Source organism: Vanessa cardui, chromosome 1 (genome assembly GCF_905220365.1).
Source record: "Vanessa cardui chromosome 1, ilVanCard2.1, whole genome shotgun sequence".
Classification (NCBI taxonomy): Eukaryota; Metazoa; Arthropoda; class Insecta; order Lepidoptera; family Nymphalidae; genus Vanessa; species Vanessa cardui.
In genome coordinates, this window is record NC_061123.1 from 8,533,953 (window position 1) to 8,561,288 (window position 27,336).

At 33.2% G+C, this 27,336-nt stretch overlaps 1 protein-coding gene across 12 annotated transcripts in view; it reads right to left on the reverse strand.

Annotated features, from left to right (window-relative positions):
- LOC124533731 (protein lin-10-like) overlaps positions 1-27,336 on the reverse strand; it is a 125,847-nt gene that overhangs the window by 2,727 nt on the left and 95,784 nt on the right. For 3 of the 12 annotated variants that reach the window (XM_047109194.1, XM_047109186.1, XM_047109204.1), the window contains 23 exons: positions 26,489-26,517; positions 17,073-17,222; positions 15,348-15,473; positions 13,707-13,872; positions 13,296-13,536; positions 12,419-12,771; positions 12,112-12,276; positions 11,876-12,019; positions 11,513-11,702; positions 11,279-11,367; positions 10,959-11,055; positions 10,759-10,891; positions 10,092-10,156; positions 9,709-9,788; positions 6,397-6,553; positions 5,971-6,104; positions 3,719-3,874; positions 3,409-3,414; positions 2,906-3,160; positions 1,726-1,893; positions 1,275-1,428; positions 863-1,056; positions 16-156 (listed from right to left, as the gene is read on the reverse strand). In XM_047109194.1, coding sequence (XP_046965150.1) covers positions 16-156; positions 863-1,056; positions 1,275-1,428; positions 1,726-1,893; positions 2,906-3,160; positions 3,409-3,414; positions 3,719-3,874; positions 5,971-6,104; positions 6,397-6,553; positions 9,709-9,788; positions 10,092-10,156; positions 10,759-10,891; positions 10,959-11,055; positions 11,279-11,367; positions 11,513-11,702; positions 11,876-12,019; positions 12,112-12,276; positions 12,419-12,771; positions 13,296-13,536; positions 13,707-13,872; positions 15,348-15,473; positions 17,073-17,191 — 3,333 coding nt within the window. In that variant the 5' untranslated portion in view covers positions 17,192-17,222; positions 26,489-26,517. Of the gene's footprint in view, positions 1-15; positions 157-862; positions 1,057-1,274; positions 1,429-1,725; positions 1,894-2,905; positions 3,161-3,408; positions 3,415-3,718; positions 3,875-5,970; positions 6,105-6,396; positions 6,554-9,708; positions 9,789-10,091; positions 10,157-10,758; positions 10,892-10,958; positions 11,056-11,278; positions 11,368-11,512; positions 11,703-11,875; positions 12,020-12,111; positions 12,277-12,418; positions 12,772-13,295; positions 13,537-13,706; positions 13,873-15,347; positions 15,474-17,072; positions 17,225-26,488; positions 26,518-27,336 lie in introns of all 12 variants that reach the window. The other 9 variants (XM_047109240.1, XM_047109249.1, XM_047109259.1 and 6 more) reach the window with 7 other exon arrangements.

The window sequence follows — 27,336 nt, forward strand, 5'->3', positions numbered from 1 at the left end:
GTAGTGCGGGGTCACCTCGCCCACGGAGGTGGCGAGCAGGTTGACGATGCGCTCGTGCGGCACGGCCACCACGCTCTGCGAGTTGATCTCGATGATGCGGTGGCCCACGCGCACGCCGCCGCGCTCCGCGATGCCGCCGCGCAGCAGGCTGCAGATCTGCACATCGCACACACACACAAGGTGGTCACTAACGATCTTATTACATGTAAAGTACGACACAACTTAGATGTAGCATCGGCAAAATTCGTAAAACCGATCACATCCGAATTGAGTACGATATACCAAATTATCAATATTTATTTCTCATGCGAATATGATCTTTGCACAAATCTAATAGCTTGTAAAATCATATGACCTAATATATTCGTCAATTTGACACGTCCATTTACATGCACTTTCTTTCTCTGACGCGAGAATCTATAGCGACGAATAGCGTCGAATGGCGCGATAGGAGCTATTTCTATTGGCTGTATAAACGGCAGTAATCGGTTTTATTTTCACTCCATTGCATTTTCCGATGCTACATCTAATTTGTGTCGTACTATACTTAAGATTACCCATCCTAATACGTCTGCGTCGGAAGAGCCGCTTGTGGTAGTCATTTTTAATTGTATAGATAAATAATAAAGCACAGTTAACCGCCTTAGCCATATTGCCATAGTGTGATGACAGGTAACAAACTCAGCAAATCGCAGAGGGTCAGGGTTAAAGAGGCGTCCGAAAGTGTTCAATTATATTAGCGTAAAATATAAATTGCAGATTCGTTGGTCAACATTTACTTCCTATGGTCTACCATAATTTACTCACAGTAACCTCTAGGTTACTTCGAGTAAAGAGAAAGTCTATGAAGTGTAACACTTACCACACCGTTCTGCACGCTGAACCCTAGCTGGTACTTTGTATCCGGTCTTTTAATCTTGACCTCGACCACCGGAGCGCACGGCACCACTGTCAACTTCACCACAGTCTGATTCTTGGAGTTCTTGATGTACGTCTGACAAGTGGAGAGGGGAAGGCCGACGAGACTTACTCCATTTATCGCTATTATTTGGTCACCTAAAGATAAAACAATATTTTTACAAGCTTTTTTTTAAACTGCAACTATGACCTATTTATTTCATTTCTTATTATATATTATGTCACGCAGGATGAAACAGAAAATGACTGTCAGTGCTTCAAAATATTTTCCTTCTTGATGACATTACTTACAGTGCAGGCTTTAATGTACGGAGTTCTGTATATGTAAGTTTAATTTGACAAATGGTGGTACGTACCAATGTTAAGTTGTCCGCATCTCGCAGCCGCGCCCGCCGGAGCCAAGTTGGCGATCACAACGGTGGGCAACATCGATCCCCAACCGGATTCCACGACCACCACACCTAAGATCTCACCTTTCGTTTTCGGAACTACCACTTCTTTCTGCAATTCCTATTAAAAGTTATTCATTTTAAATATTATTAAGAAAATATTAGTAAGAAATATCATTGACGATATTTCTTACGAGAACCAAAAAAATCTTCATTTGTACCTAAACCTAAGACTAAGAATTATACTCATTGAACTTCTCAGACCCAAATTAGGAAAGACCATATCATAACATATATTTGTTAATAATCACTGCACGTGTGTGGGCTAATTATTTTAATAAATAAATGTCAATGAACAAGTAATCTACATATTTATGTCAATAATAATAATATATAAACAATATATGATAAGACTCACTTTTTTCGCAAACATTTGAAGTTCATCACCAAATATCTCTTGGCTGTTTAAGACTTCCTGGTAATCCATTTCCTTTACAAAACTATGGTCTTCAATGCCATTAGCCTTAAGGAACTCCATATAAGCCACTTGGAACGCTTGACCTATGGATTGGGCTATAAATTGAGCCTGCAAAGGATTAAATATTATTTTATAAACAGAGTTAATTAATTGTTAAAGAAATATATAAGGTTGTACAGTGAAACACAAACAATTTTTAATACAAATATAAAAAGAAAGATATATGATATAGAGTAATTATACAAACTATTAAAGAGGTAATTAGTAATGTACATCGTTATATCTGTGGTTATATATTAAAAACAAGCATACATAATACATAACGTAATTCATAATAACAACTTAATAAACACTGATATAATCGTATTCCATAATTTGTAGGAATTTAATTAGAATAATCTATCTGAGGCATTCCATTGGTTCATTTCGGTCTATAATAAATACCTATATCCTATTTCAATCAAACAACGACGAATAAAGAGTTCTTAGCATTCCACAAGGATTAATTTTAGGTAAGTTTTTATTGTTGATATATGTAAATAAACAGCCTTTTGATGTTAACGGTATTTTCATTACTAAAGTTGACAAATAACAAATTATGATTATATAAATAACAATGTAAACAATGCTTTATCATAGATAACGACTAATAACATGCTTTTGGAAGATAAAAAAAAATTACGTAATACCTAATAACTATGTTCTATAATTAAAGTATTCGTATGAAATACTCTTATATAATTGTTATTCGTCGTTTCTTATTGGTAGATCAGACGCTATCACGGAACTCAAACTATTATTTACTAAGAACAACTGTCATAAATATTGCTGGATTAGTGTGTATTAATTATTTTCATAGAAAATGTATTATCGTATCATTCTGTTGGTTAACGCTTCAGACAAAAAAAGCTGTATTAATTATTTAATGAATTTTGAAGCTCGAAATCAGCATATTTATGACAATATTCTTAATACCTTAGTACAAACAACTGATCTAAACTGACTGACGGTCGGGTAATTTCATTCAACCATGACAAGTTAACGGAATCGAGAAATCCTAATGTAAGTTATTTATCATTAAATGTATAATGCAATGAAACGTTTGACATAAGTAACTCACCTCTTCGCTTTCAAAAACGTGACATATCATCTTCGGCGTACGGTTCAGTTTCGGCTGATCAGAGTCATTTTCATGCGGGACGAAGCGTCGTCTCGCCATTAGAACGACGAGGTCCCCTATGTCTGCGATGTAGGATATCGTTCTCAATGCGTGATCCATCATGATTTCCTTCAGCTCCGTATTTAGGACCATTATTTTTTCTGTCGAAATGAAGAGATCCACTTCGGTGCTCGGTTGGTTTTCGCCTTCAGGGGCCTGGAAACAATAACAAATTTCTAATTTATAAGAGAACGGTTTTAAATGAAATATATTTTTATTTAATTTTTATATCACTTGACGTTCACATATATAATTTACGTTTTAATTTCACTTCTCAAGTAAATTTTGTTGAAATTGCATATATTTAAAAAAAAAACATTAATAAATTTTTGAGACTATGAATTGAACATATATTTCAATTTTGAAATACTATTAAATAATGACAAAACAATTATCGAACTTACCAGAGCCTAATACATTCCAATGAAAGCATGTGAAAACGTGTACAAATTAATACATGTTAGGAATCATAATAAGACATGCAAATTTTAAATGTTAGAAGCATGCACAAGACATTTTACAAGTTTTAGTTTTTTGAGACGGCTAGTGTGATTTGTTCGTAATTTCTTACATCCAATTTGTATTCATAAATACGACATCAAATTTAAATTTGACAATGAATCCGACTTATGATCACGTATGTATACTAAGTACATATTTAGGTTGTAATTTTCAATACTAAAAAATCGACAAATAAGACACGTGTTTCGCCACCTTAATCTTAGTGACGGCCTCTTCAACCATATTCTTTTTCGGCCTCTTCTTCCTGCGGCGCGAGTCCTCCTCGACCTCCACGGAGCCGAGGAAGGACAGGCGGAACACGGCCGCCGGAGCCGCGTACACGCCAGAGTACGGGCCCTCGCAGCCCCACTGCGGGACACACCGGCTAACCTCCTTTCGCTCTCACATACCGCTGCACGAATGTCGCTGTCTCGCTTACGCGTACTCGGGTTACATCGTTTAAGGATAGAGACAGCGGCCGCGTCGTTTTGCTTGTTTTGGTTGTTTTTTTTTTTTTTTTTTAATTTAGTGTTTATTTCGTAGATAGGTACCTTGATTTATACTCGTTTTGTTTTTAATTTCACTTTGTTTTTATTGTCACGCATTGCAAAGGCGGCGTAAGCAAAAGCTTTCTCGTTGACGGCATAACAAAAGCTATATACAATTTATCGTATACCGACGAATTAATTACATTCGTTATTAAATTCAAAACGCGTTTAGCGGTAAAACATCACACCATTACTTCGTTGACGTCCCAATAATTTGGCATAGCCTGTAATTTTAAATTGCATCACAAAAATAAGCCAATTCGTTCGATATCTGCGCAAAAGCAAGCAAAACAACTCGAATACACACAAATCGACAATGATATGTGAGAAGCGAGCGATCCGTTCGTCATTATGAAAGCGAACCTAACGGAAAAACAACCTTCAGACCATTAAAATAAGGTTCGATTTGTGTTGTGCGGCGAAGCTAGTCCGTCCGTGTGTGGGACACCACCTTGCCGGTGTGAATCGGGTATGTTTCATGCTTTACGTGCGTATATGATATCGTGCGTGAGGCAAGCGCGACTGTCGCGTGTTGTTGAGCCAGCAAATCGCACGGTGTAGACTCACCTTTATGAGACCATGCGCGTAGATAAAAAATTACGTTTTTGGCAAAAAAGTTGCAAATAATAATTGACACGAAAATTATTCGTGAATTATTAATGACTAAAATAAATTGCTTTAATAAAATATCGGTTCTGAAAGGATAACAATAAAATGATAATGGGCACGATAGGTTGTGATAAAAAATGGAGTTTCACATATAATCGAATGATAATTGCACAACAAAAAGTAGAAAATATGTTGTTAAAATCCAACAATTTCCTACTTTATCCGACCTAGAAGGTTAAAAGGGGTTGCAAAAAATACGATTACCAAGCATAGCAAAGCACAAGCCATAGATTAACAAACAAATCCAGAGGAGGCTAGCCGGCCAAGACGGGATCCGACAATCTTCCTGGGTCGGGTCGAGGGGTGAGGAAATCACTGAAAAAAATACTCTAATGCCAAGTCAATAAGACCGTAAACGGTTTGGCAGATGACCACACGTCAAGGGCTTCGAGCATACATCTGTCTATTACTAGTAATATAGGCTTCGTTCCTATTTTAAGGGCATAAGGACAAAAGGATATCCCACTAGCATTCTCAAAACACTATACCTAATGAGCATGAAATTACATGTTACTTTAAATCGTCCATCGTAGAGTCATGCATATTTTTTTTACATCACATGCTAAATATTCAATTTATTAAATAAGGTAATTTTTGGGAATTTAGCAAATGATGTAATCCGTTACAGTGTACAGAGCATACAAGGAAATACAGAAATTTACGGATAAAAAAATATGTCATTACCCCAGGACCGATACGATAACAACAATACTGAAAATATTCATTGAAAATACACAAGGATAACAAGTGAATGGGCTCTTTTTAACATTCTTAACAGAGGGAACAATTAATGCGCATTTAAAAGCCAGAAAAATAAAAGAAGGTATGAAAGAAGTAATTTCATGCTCTTTTTTTTAAACATCTACATTTAGTATTGTACTGTATGGTATGTTACCGATTCACACGGGCGAAGTATTGTCTATTATAAAATAAATTTTATAGAGAATGCGTTCATTCACCTTTCCGTAACAGAACGTCATATGTATATATGTATGTATAAATAAGCAAAATAATTTAATGGGCGTATTATAAAACTACTTTACTTTTGTTAAAGTAAGCGTTTGTTAATCTTTGTATTTTATAGTAAATCAATCATAATATATTGAGAAGTTAGGGTTAAAAATAAACAATATATATCTCAAAAGCGTTCCTCGTTATGTATTATTGTGTTATATATGAGATGGAACCAAATCATACCGTCTGCAAAAAGTATAAATGTAATATATCCCGGTATTAATATCGCCCAACCTTAATCCTGGATACCGCTTCTTCGGCTTGAAGCATTCTGGTTGCCTTCGTCGGCTGACCCTCGCAAGCGAGCTGCGTTGAACCGAGGTACCGGGCCCGGAACAGTACTCCTTCGATGAGAACTGAGGCCATGTCTGAAAGATTTTTTTTAAATGATAATCATTGAAGACTGTTCAGCATTTACGAGTATAATAATAATATAGGAAAATAATTCAACAAAATATTTTTTACGAGATTGGAAATGAAAATCATCTTTATTTTTGTAATTTCAGTGAATACTGTTTTGGTTAAAGAATAATAATAGTATCAACACAACTCACCATAAAAATGTCCAAAAGTAGCAAAAAATAATAAGTGTATAAGTATATCGGTTTTACAAAAGGTACACGAATATAATAATCAATTTTATAATGATCTTTTACTAACCTTCCTTGTTCTTGCTCTTCTTCTTGCCGTCTTTGTCCTTTCCATTGTGCAACGTATCTTCGTCTCTCAAGTCGGAGGAGTCGTGAGCGTGATCACGGTTCGTTCCCGTTGAGCCGCCAGATGGCATCACAGTTCGGGATTTTGGTTTGCGCCATCCCTAATTATAAATAAAACGTAATTTATTTACATGATATTCTAAACATTATTACACTAACCTTATATAACTTAGTTTTGAAAATATTTTTCATTATAATTATGCTACTTTTAATTATGTTTGAGCATTTCAAATATTGTTTGGGTGAACACCAATGATATTCTAATAAACAGATATGTTATACCCATACTAATCGACGGAAAAAAGTGTGCCGCGCCGGGGACCGTTTATTTTACATTTCGTTACAAGTAAAAAGGATAGCTTGATAAAAACAATAAGTAAAAGGAATAACTAGATATTTTAATTACGCAAAACGTATTACTACATAATTATGATGTATTATAACGTATTACTGGCATAATTATGATGAAAACGACTAAAGGCAAACGTCTCAATTAGGACGTTTTCTAGTCTTCACTTTTTGCGCGTTAATGACATATCTGTTTACTAGAACATCATTGATGAACACACTCGAATATTAACATAAATATTTTTTATTCAAATCACTCTAAACGGATCTATTTACTAGTAATTTAATTATTATTTCATTCATAATTTTCGTAGTATGGAGCTATTTATGGCATTCTGATAATAGTGTTGAATATATGTTATCCCTAGCGAGTAGATTATGAGATTATAAGCTTAGATTGCTTAAACAATTTCAAATATGGTCATCGTGACGCAATGATTATACAATCTGAAATTCGGTAATGTATACGTGAAGTAGAGTACGATCGGTCCCAGTGGATCTTTTTTGCCAATTTAAATTTATCTCAATCACTATAGTATTAGTCTTTGCACGAAACTTCGATATAATTAAAGTAATACAATTGCATATCAGTGCCACCCATCACATATTAAACTTTGACGAACAACATATTATCATATTCTTCCATCAAATAGTAATAATTTGTAATTTTGTGTTGTAAGTAAAAGTGTGAGTGAGCCAGTGTAACTACAGGCACAAGAGACATGACATCTGACACCCCAAGGTTGACGCTAGTTAAAGCTTACCATCAGGTAGTCCACTTATCTGACCTCACATATTATCAAATAATATTAATAATAACAAATGAATACAAAGTCCCTTATTATAAGTTTTATTTAAATATTAAGTGTAGTTCGTCTTATCACCCACGATCGACCTTCGAATGTCAATTTTAATTGCAAACACCAATATAGATAACAAAAACATTATGTTTACTTAAGATGTTTTTATGGGGAAACTGACCTTGTTTATTTTATACTCAGCACTGTTTATTTCACATTTTTCAGTATCACTAGCATCATTTACAATTGAATCATAATTGTCATTAATTGAATCATCAAATTGTTCATTATACGAATTACCGCCTTCTGAATCATTATTATTCGTGGTATTTTGAATATCTAAACTATTAGTATTCGAAGTTAAATCATTATCACTTTCAGTAAAAACATGTTCAATTGTTTCGTCCGAAGTATTACGGTCGCTGATTTTACTGTCAATATTTATATTTTCACATTTGGAATATTTAGAATCATTAACATTATCATTTTGTTTATCGATATTTTTATCTTGAACGCGTGTATTAACACGAACACTATCCATTAAATAGGTTTCACTTGTATTTGATTCATCTTTGCTATCATTTTCAACATTTTCTTCAACGTCCGACACCAAATGAGTTTTTTCCACTTCACTCATTTTGTTTACCTAAAGTAAATATTGTTATGGAAATTTCAATTTTGTTATAAATAGAAATGTCGCATGTATAAATATTAATAGGAAACATTTGGTCGTTTCCCAGCGATATGTTATCATTAAGTAAAATTAAACGACACACGTGCGCGTTAACGTATGATAATACCGACTGGTCTGCCACCGGTTAACATAGTGAGTCGGTGACTTGGTGCGTGTGTGGTCAAAGATTATAAAAAATATTTGATTTACAGAAACAATAATTTACTTAAAATAACTCAATAAACTCATCTTTATTTCAATTTAAATACCATATTCATTTTCTTCGGACAACAATTTAACATTATAAGATTAAATCTAAGATAATATGACACTCCAAACTATCATTTGATTTATTATCCAAGTTATTATAGAATAGCGCTAATTAATACGTATAACTAGAAATATTAATAAAATAGTTGATCTAAATATAAAACTCAAGAGACATATAATTTGTAGGCATAGAACTAAATATAGGCATATTAATAATCTTTGAACGAGTATAATAGGAGAGCAAGGTCGCAAGCTACCGACTCGTACCAAATGCCGTTTATTGCAGTCAGTAGTTGGCAGTTACTTCACGCCCCACTGAATCATCTCGAATCGAACATAGATTTCATTTAGTAATAAATATCAAGAAATTTATCATATTTTTTTAATATAACTATTTCGTTCCAACTGTAAACATATATGAAAAGATTTCTTAAGAGTCACATCTGACCTTAATTCTTAATGGTTTATTTTTATAGATGTATTTTATATTTTAATTTTTGTTTTTTTTCGTAAGATTCTTTAAGCATTACCGATTCCCCTACATTATTCATATATTCATAGTTTATTTAAAATAGTATTTTAAATACAATACTCAATTCAAATACTATTAATAACGTATATCTAAATATAGAATTAAATGGACATCGGTCAACAATAAATTAAAATGGTAATATGTATGTTTAAAATGTTAAAATATATTTATAATTTGCTTTCAATTAACAAGTTTCCTTATTTGGAATTATTTATTATACAATGATTTCGGTGAACTTGGTGTTTTGATTATTTTTTAACATAAATGAAGGTGTAGGCTAACTTAACTTAAGACTTTTAGATATAAGTAATAATACGGGGTTTTGGTATTATAATTAAAAAATATATATTTAATATTGACCAAGGCAATTATGGGTCACATCTGTACAAATGCAGACTCTTATTTTATAATATATATTTAAATGAACATACTAGTCAGTTATTATAAAAAAATATTTATTAAAGGTTTATTATATTCAGATTTATTGAAGTTTGTGACTTCTGCCGTTTTATTCAGTACATTAGTTAACCTTCTTTACTTACAGACTACAATGTATTGCCGATTTTGCGCACGTACCAATTGTTCAAACTGTAAGTTAATTTTTTTTTTGAAAATAAGAACATATTTACTAACTTTGTCATCGAAGAAGCCCTGATCGTCCGTTCTTTGCTGTCCCAGCAATCTGTCTGTTTCTAAATCCGTGTCTGCTTCATCTGAAATTGTATTGATAATGGTAAAATACCTTATGAGATGTAAATCGTAATATCTGATACTGTATATACTAAAATTTGAAGTGACCGTTTGTAATATTAAAATAACCGCTTTATACTAATACACATTATTTTCTCAATTTTTGTCTGTGGCTTTTATTTTTCAATTATTGTGTGAAATGACTCGTATACTTCAGAATTAAAAATATGATAAATAAATTTGGACTTATAAAGTCATAAACCTCACCACCTTAAAAATTACAAATATTACTTGTTTCTCATAATCATAGAAATAATTCAGTATACCTTCGTCTCCACTTGCTGGCTTAATTTCGACTGATTCCGTGCTCTGAGCTGACGATGGCCTTTTCCTGAAATAAATAAAAAGTAATTTATTTGATTAGCGTTTTATTGATGTAATAATAATTAACTGACAATTTTTTTAATATTAATATTAGAGACAGTTAGTATTATTTTGTATTTATTTTAATCGCTTACAATGTTATAAAAGTATCGTATTGTAAGTTATAAGTAAATATCATCCAATAAAATGGTTGCAAGTATAAATTTTGAGAACGTGACGATAAAAAAATTCAATAAGTACAAAAAAAGAATTTGATATAAAACGTCACTAGCTATATGATACGAAACTACCTTTTTGTTGTAATGCTGGTATTGTATCTCCGTAGTCGTGTCGTTCGTGCTGTTGTTATATCTTATTTTTATTTACATCATTTTAATGCTCTTGCATTTTTTCTTTTGTGTAGCCAGGCAACATAATAATATTAGTTTTGGTACTCCAAATGGATGACAAAAAGTTTATATTTAACTCTACGCCGACGATGAGTTCTTCATTGGCCACATGATATATTTTTCATTTGCTTTAGTGCGTGGCCCGAGTGCGGCGTGTGCGGCGCCGTGTCGGGCCAGTGCGGCGCCTGCTAGTCTGGCGGCGAGCGCTCGAGCCACTCACCTGGGGTACACGTCGTCGTGGTGCGGCGCGTGGTGGTGGTGCGGCGTGTGCGCGAGCGCGTGGTCCGAGTGCGGCGTGTGCGGCGCCGTGTCGGGCCGGTGCGGCGCCGGCGCGGGCGGAGGAGGCGCTGATGCTGCGAGACAATCACAAATATAGAAATTGTAAATTCAATTATGTTCGAATGGTTTTCATTTTCTTACCTAGTGGGTCTAAGGAATGTAGATCAGCATCAGATAACATGTGAGGATCCGTATTTGTTCCGCTATCTACGATTTCTTCAATGGTGACTGAGTGTGTCTAAAATGAGAAAAAAATGTGTAAGTTTTTTTTAGAACATATATTGCAAATTCTACTATATATATAAATAATGTTGAGCATTGGAATAAATATCTAATAATAAAATAAGTGACCGTCTGTTTTACATAAACAGCAACACTAACGCACCACGATAGTATTATATTTAGTAGTAGTATTATATTTTGAATATTTCAATTCCAAAAACGTCAAACGACAAACTTACCTGTACCAAAGGATTATTATTGTCTGTGTCAGAGGCATGTCCAGATGAAAGTCCATCCTCCACAATGGGCAACGTTCGGCGGTTTGGTTCTGTCGAAAGAATATATTTTTGATAACATCTCAGACAAAAAAATGCTATAAGGGTATTCCAACGTCTATAAAGATGATTTGATAATGGGCATACCATATAACGTACACACAACGTAACATATTTATATAATATGGCTTATAATACCTTTCATGTCAACGAGCTCGTTCTCCATAATGGCCATTGACAGTTCGCTGGCAGTATCACTGGCGGCCGACGATAGAGCGAGTGCCACATGAACGTCCACTTGTTGCGCGGGAGACGCACACGCACTGCCATTATCTCCCGCTTGTAGCACTGCGACGTCTGGTGTCGGATATCGACCACGATGCTTCGGCTGCGCAAATTAATTGTTTGTTAAATAACTTTATACAATAATTAAGATTTGGTTCGGGAGCGGATACGACAATAGCCCAAAGAGTTAGTATCAAACTCAAACTTTTTCATACTATTAAGAATCAAAGATTCGAAAAGCCTCATACTACAATCCAATGAAACGGCAAAAATTACCTGCAATCCTAGAAAGTCGGTGTGATTATTTAAAGCATGGGGTGAATCAATTCCATCGTTCTGTGGCCAATCTGATTCACTTCCTTCAATGCCATTTTCAGACGGACAGTCTTGCGTTTGCCTTCGCAGCTCATAGTCCAACTCCTGAAAAAGAAACTTAATTTTTGGTAACGACCATAATCGAGGAACAATTATATTAATCTTAATATTTCAATGAAACAAAATGGTGGATCAACCTGAAAGTTCACAATTTCTTCAGTACTGTTCTGTTGTTGACCAGATAATGTTGGACACCGGAAAAACTCTTCCAGAACTTTTCTGGTCTCAGAGAATTCATATAAGTAGTCAAAAGCCGCTGAACTTGGTGGTGGTGTAACGTCTCTACTCTCGGTCACTACTCTCTGTAAAACATTATATTACAATACATTACTGCGTAATATTTTTCGCTAACTTAACTTTATCTATGTACATCTATAAACAAAAGTGAAACTATCAAAACTTTAGAAGATATATATAAACTGTCCTAATTGTGTTACAACTTACCTGAGGAAATCCAGGCCTTGGTGACCTGACCTGAGCCTTCTGAGTTCCAATGCCATATCTTCTTGGTGAACCCTCGTATTCAGCGATGGGCAACTCTCCTATAACTCTCGTAACCCTGCTTTTATCCTCGTCACCCGAAAGCCAAATACCTGTTGGACTACCTTCGCTAAGTCTTACGTCTTCTCTCGAACGCGTCGATTCACTTCCATCACAACTAAGTTCACTTTTATTGTTCAACATATCACTATCACCATTTTTCATATTGTCTAAAGTTCTTTTAACACTCAAATCAATTTCATCATCACTAGCATCAGGGTCCATCCTCAAACCTAGAGACACAGAATTCAATATCACTGAAAATAAAAGGAGAGAAAAAAAGATTTATGAGTTTCGAATAAAGGGAAAGGATGATTAATACGCAATAAAAGGGTGATAGCAAATGTGTATAGAATCAGTGAATGATAGATGTATAGCGGCGGATGTCAATGCGATGCAAGACAGAAGAGAACAATAATAATGGGCAGTGACGAGAACCCAAGAAGACTGAAAACTGAACAAAACAGAAAATGAAATATTACGTCAAATAGCTAAAGTAGAAAGTGGTCGCTTTTAAAGTCTTTGTTTGCATATCGAAAACTTTTCAAATAAACAATGTGTATTCATATTATCATGGGATCAAAGTTTTAATTATATGATCAAACTATACAATCAAAACTATTTATATGTAAACAAAATAAAATGAAATTTAGTAATTAATATTTTACAGGGATTAATATTGAAACTAACTAAACACTGTCTGAGAAATAAAAAATCTACAACTAAATTTTCATACAAAATTAAGCGAAGACAATAAGGAAGCTTGTTATTCAAAAATTACCTTTCCAATCATCATTATCGTCAAAAACCATTACTTCGCCATCAGCAACCACTGCGATGGGACTGCTTTTGGTACTAACATCATTAGTCTTATGTGGATCCAATATTGGAGAACTGTTTTTGGGTATCCCCATAGTATTGGGTTCAATGATCGGTTCACGATCACCATTCGTGTAGGTTACGGGTGACGTATGACGAGATATCATCTTTTTTGGTTCATTATTTATTCTGTGTATAGAAATCTGAAAATTTAAATTATGAACCATAAAATTGTTTTGCTTTCATTTTAGAATATTGTTTTTTATTTACTAAAGATACATTTATTTTTTTTGGAAATCGAATTTGAATATTGAGTTGTGTTAGTTTATTTTGAGTATTAATTTTTTATGAGTAACTCACGAATCATACTTACTTCATTAGTAATGTTGTTATCAGCAGCATAGTCTACAGTGTCTTTAGTAAGTGACCGTACTTTATTTCTCAAGTTGTGCTTGTGTGTATTGCTGTGCCTCAACTTCCGCACCGCCTTCATGCGGCTCTGTGAGTATAACTCCCTACCTCCTGCGATTTCTATTATCCTGGTAGTAAATATTACGTATTTTAATTAATTTGATTAATATTATTTCTATTAATAACTTTTAGCATTTGGTAAATCCAAAATCAATCGATTGTATCGAGTTTTTATATTAATCTAACTTTAACTATTTTAAAGTCAAAAGGAAAAACACTTTGTTCAATAAAATAATTCCACTTGGTATTATTAGTTGGGAAAACAATGTCCTAATATTTAAGACTGTTGGTTGCAACATCGCGTGGGTATTGCTACACGACATCTGATAAAACAGCTATGTAAATGTATCTGGCAATACTAAATGGCACTGCATTTAATGCTCAGTCTATTTCTTACATTATATAAAATATAAGTAAAATAAAGCAACAAAATCCGCTAAGCTCAAAGGCGCATTGTTAGCTACACATTTGACTAAATTTTAAGGAATTAAGACACATGCAACTTATGCACGACATTTTTCTTCACAGCTAATTGCATTGTAAACTAAAGTTAAAGCACTTAAAATTATTTGTGGTTGCTAAGGTTTGAACTTGAATCATCGGTTAAGATTCCCGAGTTCAAACCATTGGGCCATCTAAGCTCACACTTAAAACTCACAAGGGTATGACTAAACTTTAACCTATAAGACACCTTTTTTGCTTTCATAAATATGAAATATAAGTGCAAAGGAAAAAAGTGATAAAAAACGCCAAAAAGAGAGTATTTTTCCATCAAAATGAAATAAAGGTCGAAAAAATCCAACAACTTTTATAAATGTTTAAACGCAAGTAAACTAACATGTACGATGAACGCTTTAGAGTATCAACGTTCTCTACACTCAGTAGTAGCCGTTTTTTTAGTGTTGTCTGTGTAAACAGTGGCACCTGTGCAAATGTTTGCATAGGAATCCGTGTCTACTGGCACTACGGTAAGCAAAGACTGAATCGGGACGTATTAGATAGGAAAATTGTATATTCATCTCAGACAATCTCTATTATAATCACATTTCAAGCATTTCCATGATTTGTCACAAGTCACGGAACTCATACCTAATATTTGAATAAGACATCCTTACTAAGATTAAAGCTTTTGTAAACATTTCCCAATTATAATGTTACTATGATATATAATTACTGTAATAAGATAGAGAAAGATAAAGACAATCATACTAAACTGTTTAAATCGTTTTTTATAATGTTAGAAGAAGTCACAGACAATAAGCGTGAAACATGCATGTATAAAAAGGGTTTTTAATGATTTCTTCACCGGCCCGGGATTAATTATGAACACAAATTAAGCATAAATACTGGCAAATCCCCATATTGAAAATACAACCTAGCTGAGTCTTTAACAAATAGTTTGAATTAATTTATATAAATCAAAACTCAATTTATTTCAATTGAATTTGTAAGTTAAAATAAATATTTTGTATTCAAATCAAAAACGCTACAAAGCTTTGATATTCGCGTTTCTGTTATGTAAATATGAAAAGTATTCAAATACCTAGAGTCTCTAAGTTTGTATGTTCCTCCTTTAGTGTTAAGGATCACCGGCTGGTCGTCCCTCTCGTCGTCAGAGGACACGTTGTGCACACTGATCATGTCTCGGCCCTCTAGCCCGGAATTCAGTCTGAAAGGATGCAAAAGATTTTCATTTGACATGTACGTCTCTCAATCACTAAAATAAGAAAACCGATTATCAAGAAGCAAGATGACAAAATATAAAATAAGTTCTTTATTTGAAAGCAAAGTATAGTCTCTTAACGAGTTCGGTTAATAAAGCAATCACCATTACGAGCTCACATAAATGTAAGTTCTGCCACATTTATTGCAATGATTCGTAAGACGTTACTAAATGTTAAGTTGCATAAATCTTGATAACGGGTCTTACGAGAACGATAACAGGATAGCATAAAACACGTAGAATTTATGCCAAGAATTTAAGCAAACCAAAAGTTAAAAGATTTGGGAACATATTTCTTTAAAGCAGATGCTCCAAGTGTAAGGTTGATAAGATAATGCTATTCATTATTGCGTTCATGCAGCTTTTCCTGCATGGTTCCTTCACTGCTCTTGCGAATATTATCATAATGTAATCATATTATAAAACCTTCTCAGAAGAAAGTCAACAACGTTCGTTATAAAAATATATATTCTTTGTAATAATCATCGTTTTTGTGCGATAGTAACGAGGCTCAAACTAGTAATTCATTGCGGCTTTGCAAATACTTTATTTCAAAGAAGTGTACATGGATACAGTGATGAGTGTGTACGGATAATGAACACCAGGATTGGAGTCCATTGTATCCCTATGATTATGTGTCAACTCGAACATACAGACGAGTGTAATAAGATGACTATATTCTACTGCAGTGCTATTTCTAAAAGTTTTCATACATATCTTCAATTACTATTTTAATACTGAACAACATACAAAAGTTAATTGATAAACAAACAACAGTGAATATTATAGCGAAATCATGCAGACATTTGTTGACAATGTCTATGTATATAGAAAAAGAAAATATTCTCAATTTAAATACTCTTAAATGAAAACATTCCACTATATCCATACAAAAACATAAAACATTTTCCATAAAGAAAAACATTCACAATTATAACGATCATATATCCTTCTACTATAGAAAACTAAGACCAAATTACATGCCAATCTAGTGAATTGGAACATCATGGATTAACCATTTCGCATCCGCCCTGATTAGAGGGCTGCTCGCCTTGTGGTTAGTTCGAAAATCAGAAAGTTCTAAGCAAGTAGGTCGTGCGCCGGTAGTTAGCCGTCGACACGCGAATAGGTGATTACGTCCATTTACAGCCACGCTCCATTACTGTACATCGTAACCGATCAATATTATAGCGACAATTGGGTATATTACGCGTTCTTTGCGTACGTCTCTTTGAATCATGTTCCGAACGTAGAACTTGGTTTTGTTTGGTTTTTAGTTTTATTTTTGTTTTCTGCTAGTTTTAGCGTCTGAAACGAGATAGTCATTAAATATTTTTTTGTGAGATATTTTATGTTTAAGTTGGATATTTAAGTTCGAAGGGTAATATGAAAACACCACATAAGATTGGAATGATTAATCGTTATCAAAAATACGGTTTATTTTTTTTATATTTTCTCATCTTCAGAATAGCTTTAATCCGTTATTTTTTACTTAAGCTCCTTGTAACTCGTATTAAACAGTATAACTATTGACATCTGCTTCACCTGTCGTGCTGGTGCTGCATTTTTGGGCGGCACTTTGGGAAGAGGCGTGTGATGCGCTCGCCGACGTCCGAGCCGGGCGTGGAGTCGCCCGCAGCGTCCCGCAGCGCGCCCGCACTCATGTCGCCGGCGCCGACGTCACGCCTCCGCCGCCTCTACCGGCAATGCCACTCGTTTAGCGATACTTGCGATACTTCTTATACGTTTATTTATAGTCCGATATTTGCATTCAATAAAATGTTTTTTTTTTTCTTCTATTAGAGGATATTGAAATTATTTGTACTCGTCAATTTACATGAAGTACGATATTAACTCAATTTCCTTTTTTTCTCAATACTTATATATCGATTGTGCTACTAAGTAAATATGTAATGCAATTAACTTTGCTTAATAATAAACGAACTAAATTATTTGCAAATTAAACTAATATCAAAATTGTAATATATATGTACATTAGAAAGTAGATGTATCTAATTAATGTTTATAATGCTTTTAAGGTAACTCATTTGCCTATTCACAAAGCAAATTACTGTTGTCTATTCGAGCGCGTGCCGACACCAGGATATGATTTAACTATTCTGTGTATTTATTTATATACCTAAGTATATGTCACTTTTGTGCATTTACAAATATGTCGAGATATTTTTTATCTTACGATGAAATCAAATAAATCAATACAACATGTTATAACCAAAATATTTGATGAAAGCAAGGATGATTTCGAAGTAAAAAACAATTCATATACAAAATTCGAATACAAAATTTCTAAACATTGAATAAAAGAAAAACGCAATTTCGCATTAGTCTCGCAGGGTCGGCGACGCGTGCCGCATGGCACGACAGCCAGCTCTGCCAAACTATGCGATCGATAATACATTAGCATCAAGGCTATTCAACCAGCGCAGATATAAAGCGTTAGGTAACAAGCGACAATCTTTAATGATATTATTTATTTAGGAATGAAAACCCTTTTGAATTCTACTGCGTCAAAAGACAGAATACGATGAATTCACTGATTCGTCAATATAGTACTTAAAGACCCATAACCCACGTATATGTTTAGGTCATATTGGGATATTTAGATCGCTGAAAATACGTCCGTTTGATTTGAGCCAAAAAGTATTAGTCACATTTCAAAACGTACTAAATATCTTTAAAGCATGTAGCTTTAAAGATATTTAGTACGTTTTGAATTTAATTATTATATAAATTTCATATACTTTAAATATGTTATTTTCCCTACGTACGTACCTATGCTATTTTAATGGCCACACTCGTAGGCGGGTGGAGTAACGCGCGGTTTGTTGTTAGATTTATACAGAACGTTTTTATTGCCTTTTACTAACCATAGGCTTTTGTCACCAGTTTGTTCTATAAAATATTCCTGGTTAATTTTCCTTTTAGTGACAATTCTCTTACTATCGAATACAAGAATTCCTAGAAAATCAATTAGGTAGAAAACTTACTGCAGAATTAAATCTAAAAATATAAATAAAAAGCACATTTAATGCAAACTTTAATAAAACACATCGACATTTGGGTACGGAAGATAAAATTGAAGTCTTTTGAGCAATGAAATTTAAGGGTTGAGTAAGCGTTATTACGTTTTATACAATTCTCATCAGAGAGTCGAAATCGTAAGTTAAAATGAAAGGAATACGGTCTAAATTCCTTCGATTCTCGCTAATTGGTGAGTGACCGAGATGACTGTCTTTTAAGATCTCGCACTTCGCCAATTAGTGCGTCTCCGGTGGGGTCGTAAGTTAAGCTATGAACTTTAACTTCGCAGGCTTATACGTCGTTGCTGACCTCATTCACATTTATCATTATACCATACGCAGTGACACAAGACCCTTGAATCGAGTAAACAAAAAGCTGGTGGATTTTAGTGATGTTACTTTTTTTTCGCCTGTCCAGGTCCGTACCTCATCAGTTATTCTATCACCAAACATTAATACTTGGTGTTGTGGGTCTGAGATGCGAGTAAGTAATTTCTAGTAAAAGGAATCGTAGATCCCTCAGTCGGCAACCAATGCAAAGCAAAATCATGATTTATTTTTGTGCTGATCGGAATATCAACAGAGTCGATTGTTATTTGACCGGTTGTCCATTTAAAGGTCTGTGTCTGTGTCTATTTAAAGTACAATTAATACATTCATTGCTACAACATTTGTGTTACTATAGATTTTATTAAAGATTTAAAAAGAAATATATTCATAACTGAAATCACATAAAAACGTCAATCAGCTACCCACTGTTATCATAGTAACAAAAGGATATTTTGATCCGATAATAATAATTAGATTGGTCTCCTCGTTCTTGTTAAATCAGTTTTCTAAGCAAGTGGTAACACTTGACGATTCAATGACACTTTACACAATCTCTTTGACCGAAAATATTTTAAATTCAATATCTCATTCCACGTCAAATTAATTTTTTTGCTCACAATTTGTTTCGAATGAATACTTTGTAAAAAAAGAAAAAAGCTTTGACAAAAAAATATATTATTATTTAAAAAAGGTAAACGATTATTTTTTTTCTGGACAATGAGACGTTTTATATACGTAGAGTAGGCGTGAATGAAGTTCTCCGCGTTTAAAAAGTTTAAACGGGCTTATGACGATTTTAAAATATTACTAGAATTGAAATTAGTAAATACTAGTTTATGGTTACATATAAGTTTTATAGTATTTGTGGAGTTTTTAGTAGAAGGCTTTGGTATTGCTGGCGCTTAACTGTTTTAGAGCGAATATAGTAAGTTCCTGAATTCATTATGACTATAATATATACATCAGGTGTTATAATAAAGAATTATTTAAGACTATATTTTTTAAGAGCTGTTGTGCACGCAGCTTATGGGTGTCACGTGAACTTTACAATTTAAAAAACGATTTTAACTCTTAATTTATGTTAACTAGTACATCCATGTTAATATACAATTATAATATTTTTAAAATATTAATTGTCAACTTCTGTATTATTAAATTAACTATAGGTATTATTTTGTACACTAAGGATTTTGACATAATTTATTATACACGTTTTTATTTAGTTATCTTTTTGCAAAACTTAATGTATTATATGTATATCCTAATTGGTTACTTCTACTAAAACTATACACTCACACACACAAAACTTTAATCTAATCAATGTCAAGTAAATATCCGTAGATAGATCAGTACTTCTGTCGAGGTCAATGGCCGCGATATAGGAATTTAATAATATAGGTATAACTGAAAACGAACGCATTAAGAAATGAAAATGTTATAAATAATTTAATTATAGAATATTCAATATTTTATGTCGGGTTCCTTTTAACGTGAGTTTTTCCCGTTTATTAATTCACGTAATCCATACCACCGTTGATTACATTGGAAAATTATTTCCCAGGGGACACTTCGGGGCTTTCAAAGAAAATCCGGGGGAAATTTAGCCCGAGTTTTCTTTATGACGTCGCTTATACTTTAACTTCAAATAACAACTTAAGGATAGCTTTTGGTCTTTACTATTTATGCTAACATCTGAGGCTTACATTTTAGGCTATCAAACATTCTAAGCACTCGTTCGGGTCCATGTTGTTGTTTTATATTTATTAATATTTTACGTGAATTACAGCAGAGTGACAGGCAAAAATCGTCGCGTAAGGAAAAATAATTATTCCCCCTCCAGGCGCCCTTCCCCTCTCTTTCCTTTATCTTTGTCACTTTCAATTATATACAGTTTCATATAATATTATTTAACTTATTTTGTGTTATATTTCGAATTCACATGGATTTCAATCTCTATATATCTTGTCATTTAAATATTCTCAAGCGTTTTTGATTTATTTAATTTGATGTTATTTAATATTTATTAGGAAATAGCATTTGCCGTTCCCCACACCTCTTTTTCAACTGACCGCTCGATAGGTTTAGCTTATGAAGTTGCATATCCAAAGTCCTCCAAATCCCTATTCAATCCATTAAAAGTTATAAAATACATTGAGTTTTGGGTAAAAAAATTCAGTAACAAGCCCGATTTAGGAAGTTAGGGTGCTACACTCCCCTCTTCCTCGAAAATCCCGTAAAATTCACGTTCCAAGTGTGTTTATGTAGGAAATAGGGGGTGCACCTGTGTTTACCCACACACTTTTTTACAATAATATCCTGCACAATCGTATAAAACAGATCGGGACAACCTAAATGCGACGAGAAGTATATTATTATTTACCTATTGATTTTAATATTTAGATAAACTTTGGAGACGAACTTTGAAGACTTTGGAACGGCCTTTAATACTAAAATAAAATATAAGTAGTATCTGGTGAGGAACGTTAATATATTTCAATACTTTTTTCTAAAAGAATAAATGATTGAAGAATAAATTCAAAACATTTTTCAAATTAAACTTAGGTTTCTTTATTCAATTTGTATAATAATCGATTGGAGTGACGAGATTGGCAGTCTTTTAAAAATATTATTAAATACGTATATTTGGCAAAACACAGTATTGTAGTAAAAAAAACAACAGTTTATACAACATAATTTTATACCCACTAAACATTTTTCAAATTTATAATTTTGATGAGACAACTTTAGTAGGAAGAATATGATAGGAAGAATAAGATTTTATTTTGTAAATACCCGAGCCTTCACATTGTACAATAGAAACTCCTATCTACATAACCTACGAACACCATAACATTTTTACTCCCTTTCTGTTATTTTGCCGTCAAATATCAACATTCCGTATTTCTGTGTTCCCGTTCGGAGGGAGAGCGAGCCAGTGTAATTACGGGCACAAAGGATATAGTATTCCATGGCACGTCGACGACGCAAGTAATTTTTACTATTTCTCATAGTGACCGCCAGATGACCGCCATGATGACCCTAACCTAACCTATCCATTTTACTAAATAAATACCCAAAAAAAATTTAAAACTAACAACAAACCTTGTAACATCATTTTTATCATCATCATAAAAATTATTAATTGAAACAGAATATTATAATTATAATAAAATTTTATTGTCATTATATTGGAAATGACGTACCTACGTAAAGGTACATCAGTGTATTTTATAAGTAAAGGTTGAGCTGCGATGTGGACCTCATCGATCCTTAAATGTCGACATTTAAGACTAAAGTTCATAATATTCATGAGTAAAAATGGCTACTATGCTGATTTACAAAGGAATGCTTTAAGTATTGTAGTCACTTAGAAAACAATGACGTTGTACCTAAAATAAAGATCAAGACTAAATAAATATTATTTCGTTGTTTAAATCTTACACAATCTTACCTACACTATAACAGATGAATTCAAGTTTTCGTTTATATTTTGGAATTCAAAAATATTAAAAATAATTTAGAAAACATTCTTTTATAATATATTACTGTTATAAGACTTAAACACAAACATTATATATCAGTATCTCAAGCTATCCGTGTACCGGATATTTCACGAGCCGTAATTAAGTCTTTGAGGCTAGAACAGCACAAACAAAGTAACGGTTTATGTTTATACTTTGTTATTGATAATATTGTTATGTATGTGTACTAGAGATGTCTATCGTGACTTTGCTTGCGATTACAGTTTATCACGAATCAACATCCAATTAATAGGATAAATGAGTGAATGTGTGCTTGTTAATACAAATATTCTTTGTCGAATACAAAAAAAATATACGGAAAAATTACTGAAGGATCCTTTTAGGTTAACTTCTATGAAAAACATATATTAACATTTAGCGATGCTAGTAAATTAAAAGGGAACAATTTTGTTTAACGTTGCAACTAGAATTATGCCAATTTTTCCTTGCTCATCGCGTTTCAACCGGTCATAAAGGAGCCTCATTACCGGCACGTGGGGAAAGCCGGAGAACAGTTATACCTATTCTCGAAACACGGCGGGTGAGAAGATTACACTTTACGACGCGGCCATATTGTGAAACTTCGTGATGGCGTATTCGGGATGGACGTAAAACCACATGGCGCTGATTGATTCATAAAGTCCACGCTAGTAATGAAAATGTTCGTAAGACTTGATCCATAATACACAGACACTTGTGTATTTCCGGGTACATGCATACACACGTGCACTGTTGTTTCTTATGTATAATCAATTTATCAAAGTATTGATAAACAACTATATTATAATATTTGTTCTATTAGTCACGACTATGAACTAGAATAGAGAATAAAATAGATAAATAGAATCTAAATAGCGATACATATTTATAAGCTACACTTTATTTTTAGTTGATGATTAAGAAATAATACCTACGGAACTCTTCCCGAAAATGAAGATACCAAAATTTCTTAGTAGACAACACAAATTGTGGTAGGAAGATTTCTCCAAGTCTGTACATATAGTTACATATAGTTTATTCTGTACGCTAGTTACAATCAGATCTTGTCTTTTACGTATAGAAAAAGTTATACTTATGTAAGTAAATATGGCCATTTTACTGGATCGTGTAAACTGTGGGCTATCAACAGCTGCTTAATGAGTTAAAATTTATAATTATTTTTAATCAAAAATAAAATAAAACAAAGACAAAAAAATTAAACACGAAAGTGAAGTTCCGAAGACATTGTTTGAAAGAAAGCTGGTTACTACAAGTTCTTTTAATTTTTTTGTTTCAAAACTCTTTTTAATTGTTAAGTTTAAATATATCTTGGATGAGAGAAAATATCTTTGGTGTTCTTTTAGAATTCGTTAGATGTTTTTCCTACTCCGTTTCCTTTTGCAATGTTGGCTAAGAGAGTTATGTATATTTGAGTTACGTACATTACTTAAAATAATTGGTTCTTATTAAAGAATTTAAAAATTTTAACGACCGAGCATGAGATTATGTGGTTTGTGAACCCACAAACAATAATTAAATTTCCTAAGCACTGGGCTATTGCGGCATTTCGAAAACTCTAACAATATATATTAAAACCACAATAATTGGTTAACCGCTTAAAGCTATCGAGCGAGTTTACAACACTTACATATATTTCTCATAATTCGAAAACGATTCCAAGAAGCATGTTCCAAAGCACATATACATATCTGTTTAAACTTTAAAGACAGCAATGTTTCAAGTAAATTGTACTTTTAAATTAAGAATGAAAATAAACTGTAAGCACGATTTAAATCATGAAAGCTGTTAACGGCGGTATGTAAATTTCTTAATTACGTTATCAAGGTTATGGTGGGAATTTTCTCAAAGTTTTAGTTCTTTTATTTTAAATAAAATTGCTATAAAATGAAGCTGAGATGGCCCCGTGGTTAGAACGCGTGCATCTTAACCGATGATTGCGGGTTCAAACCCAGGCAAGCACCACTATATATATGTGCTTAATTGTGTTTATAATTCATCTCGTGCTCGGCGGTGAAGGAAAACATCGTGAAGAAACCTGCATGTGTCTAATTTCATCGAAATTCTGCCACATGTGCATTCCACCAACCCGCATTGGAACAGCGTGGTGGAATACGTTCCAAAACCTCTCCTTAATGGAAGAGGAGGCCTTATCTCAGCAGTGGGAAATTTACAGGCTGTTACTTTACTTTACTTTTATAAAATCTTCATTGAAGCGATTAAAGTCTACAAAGGGGCCAATAATTGTATGAATAAATATAATTACAGCCGTGCTTCTCTACATGGAGCTCATTTAATATATCAACACATATATTATTACGATATTTAGACACCGCCTGAAATGGAAATACTGTTTTCGTAATTTTTGTACAATATTTGGTAGCAATTTAATTCTTATGAAGTATTTTTTATCATCAATAAGAGTAGAATCAATCCCTAAATGGCGTAATCTTTAAAAAATTGGACAAAAATTCTGCTGATTTCTCCGCCGATTCGTAGTATTTTCTTTTGCGAAATTGGTGATGATTTTCAATTTAGCTGCTATAAATAGGAGTATTGCTTTTTTGTTGAATAAAAAAAGGTTTATAATTTCAGTGGGGGAAGAATAAAGCAACCCCAATGTTGTTGATATCTTGAAAGTTGTCTAAGTGATGTTTTTTTGAATTAAGCTCATTCATCAATGCCATCAGCATTTAGCGCCTCAAAGAACATGTATGTAGGCGAGAATCTAACCCACCACCGAAAGCATTCCCAACGAGGGTTGACGTCAAGCGAAATGCAAGTGGTCGACCGCGAAAGGCACCGATCCCTTTTGATAGAAATCGTAAGATAATCATGTTATGGTCGAGCTCGGTTTTGTAGTGTCCGATGTATTTAATAACGTACCATTTTTAGTATAGCTGTTCATACACGTGAAAAATAACAATACTTAAATGATTTTTATAAGCATTAATAAAACAAAATAATTAAAGGAATACGATTGTACGTGGGTACGATCGGACAAAATTATTAAGTTATATTTTTTATTTTTTCGGGCGTAGTGTGTAAGTAATAGTATACTTAGATATAAACCTGAAAAGTTGGTTTATTTGAGCACCTAGTCTGAGAACCTACCAGACGGATAGAAAATAACAAATGTTGCCTTAGCTATCTAAATTATTGAGAAAGCCTATCAATCATGTAACAAAACGCTACGATCAACGACAAAGCAGTAACTTGGAACCAAGGTAAAAACGCGCGTAGCAGCTAGTTAACTACTTTTTATATACTGTATCTTCACTTCAATAAATATCTTATAAAATACGTGTGCATATATGAACTTGGCAGTAATAATGTAGATCTAGAATATGTATAATATCCATTTTAAAACCAACAATCCGTAGAATGTTTATCTTACCTGTACTGATTTATAATTTAATGCATATGACGTCCAAAGTCGACGTAAACAATGACAGCTACACGACTCGCAATGAAACAAATGAACCGCTTAATAAATAACACTAAAACAATTATGAACAACTCAGCTACACTAATCAAACATTGATTTTTTTGATATACTATTTAAACTATTCTACAATTCTAACAAGTAAGATGGATAGCATTGTGTTAACACACATTCTGTCTCTCTATGTATCTCTCTACAAAAGCCATTTGAACATGCAAATAACAAATTTGTACATGCAAATAACAGCCCATCTATTCCACATCTGGACAAAAATTCTGTTATCATAAGGAACATTAGCGGCTATATCACATAAATATCGCAAATTACTTTTAAAACATGTTTTCTCACGATGTATTCCTTAACTGTCGAATGAACTGAAATGAAGTGAAAATACTTTTGTTTTTGGATTTTATCGCGGGTACTTAAGGTACCTTCTTACTTCCTATTTTTGTATCAATAGATTCGGTGTGGAAATGTGCTCCTATTATTTAAATTATCCTATCGAAAATTTCATCAATCTTCACTAGCATGCATAACTTAGAGCATCACAATTTAGATTATAATTAAATTTTATGTCACATTTTCGATAACATTTTGAAATTACAATTTACGTTCAATCATACAAACCTTTTCTCAGCATTTTTTCTGCTTTATACCTGAAACAAGAATATATTTTATATAAAAGGTCATGTATTTTCTTTATATATAAAAATAAATATGGTCACATGCCATCTATATTATATTTATATGTTTTATAAATAAGTTTGCAAAGAAATTTTTCTATGAATGTAGGTTTTCCCCATACGTAGTTACAAATATGTATATATTCATATATGTACATATTTGTCAATTCCGCGTAACTTGGTTCTATCTACACTTATATACTAGTAGACGCTACGCCAAGTCGTTCCATTTCGAAGCACAATAGACGCGAAGAGACAAAGGCTTTTCATTTTGAAAACAGCCTATACATAAAACAAAATTATGTATGTCACTCTGGCCTAATTTTCTAATGCAATCATTTCCCGTAGCGCTGAGAGCGCTTGAAAATTGTCATGTAAATTTCCTGCCAAGTGCGCGTACGTTGAATGCGAGTGTTGAATAAGGACAGCAATGCTTTGTGCTTGAAGATTTCATGACAACAGCCGGAGTGGTATGCTTTCATAAACAGGTGTTCGGTTCCTTAATGTTTTGATAAAGTACATCGTATTTCTCTACAAAATTTCAATTTAAACAACAAACAAAAAATTGTAAAAATGAGGTATGTAATTAAGAAAAATATAGTACCTGCTACTACTTCTTAAAACAACGATCCCTTGTTTTGACTTGATCAGTTAAAAAGTACCCACACTCCACACAAACTCAAATAATCAATAGGTTTACAATATAGTCGCATATCAATAGCAAGTAAACATTAACATTAACATATCCGAGAAACAATGTTAAGAGCCGGTGCCGCTGCGGAAAAAGCTGAA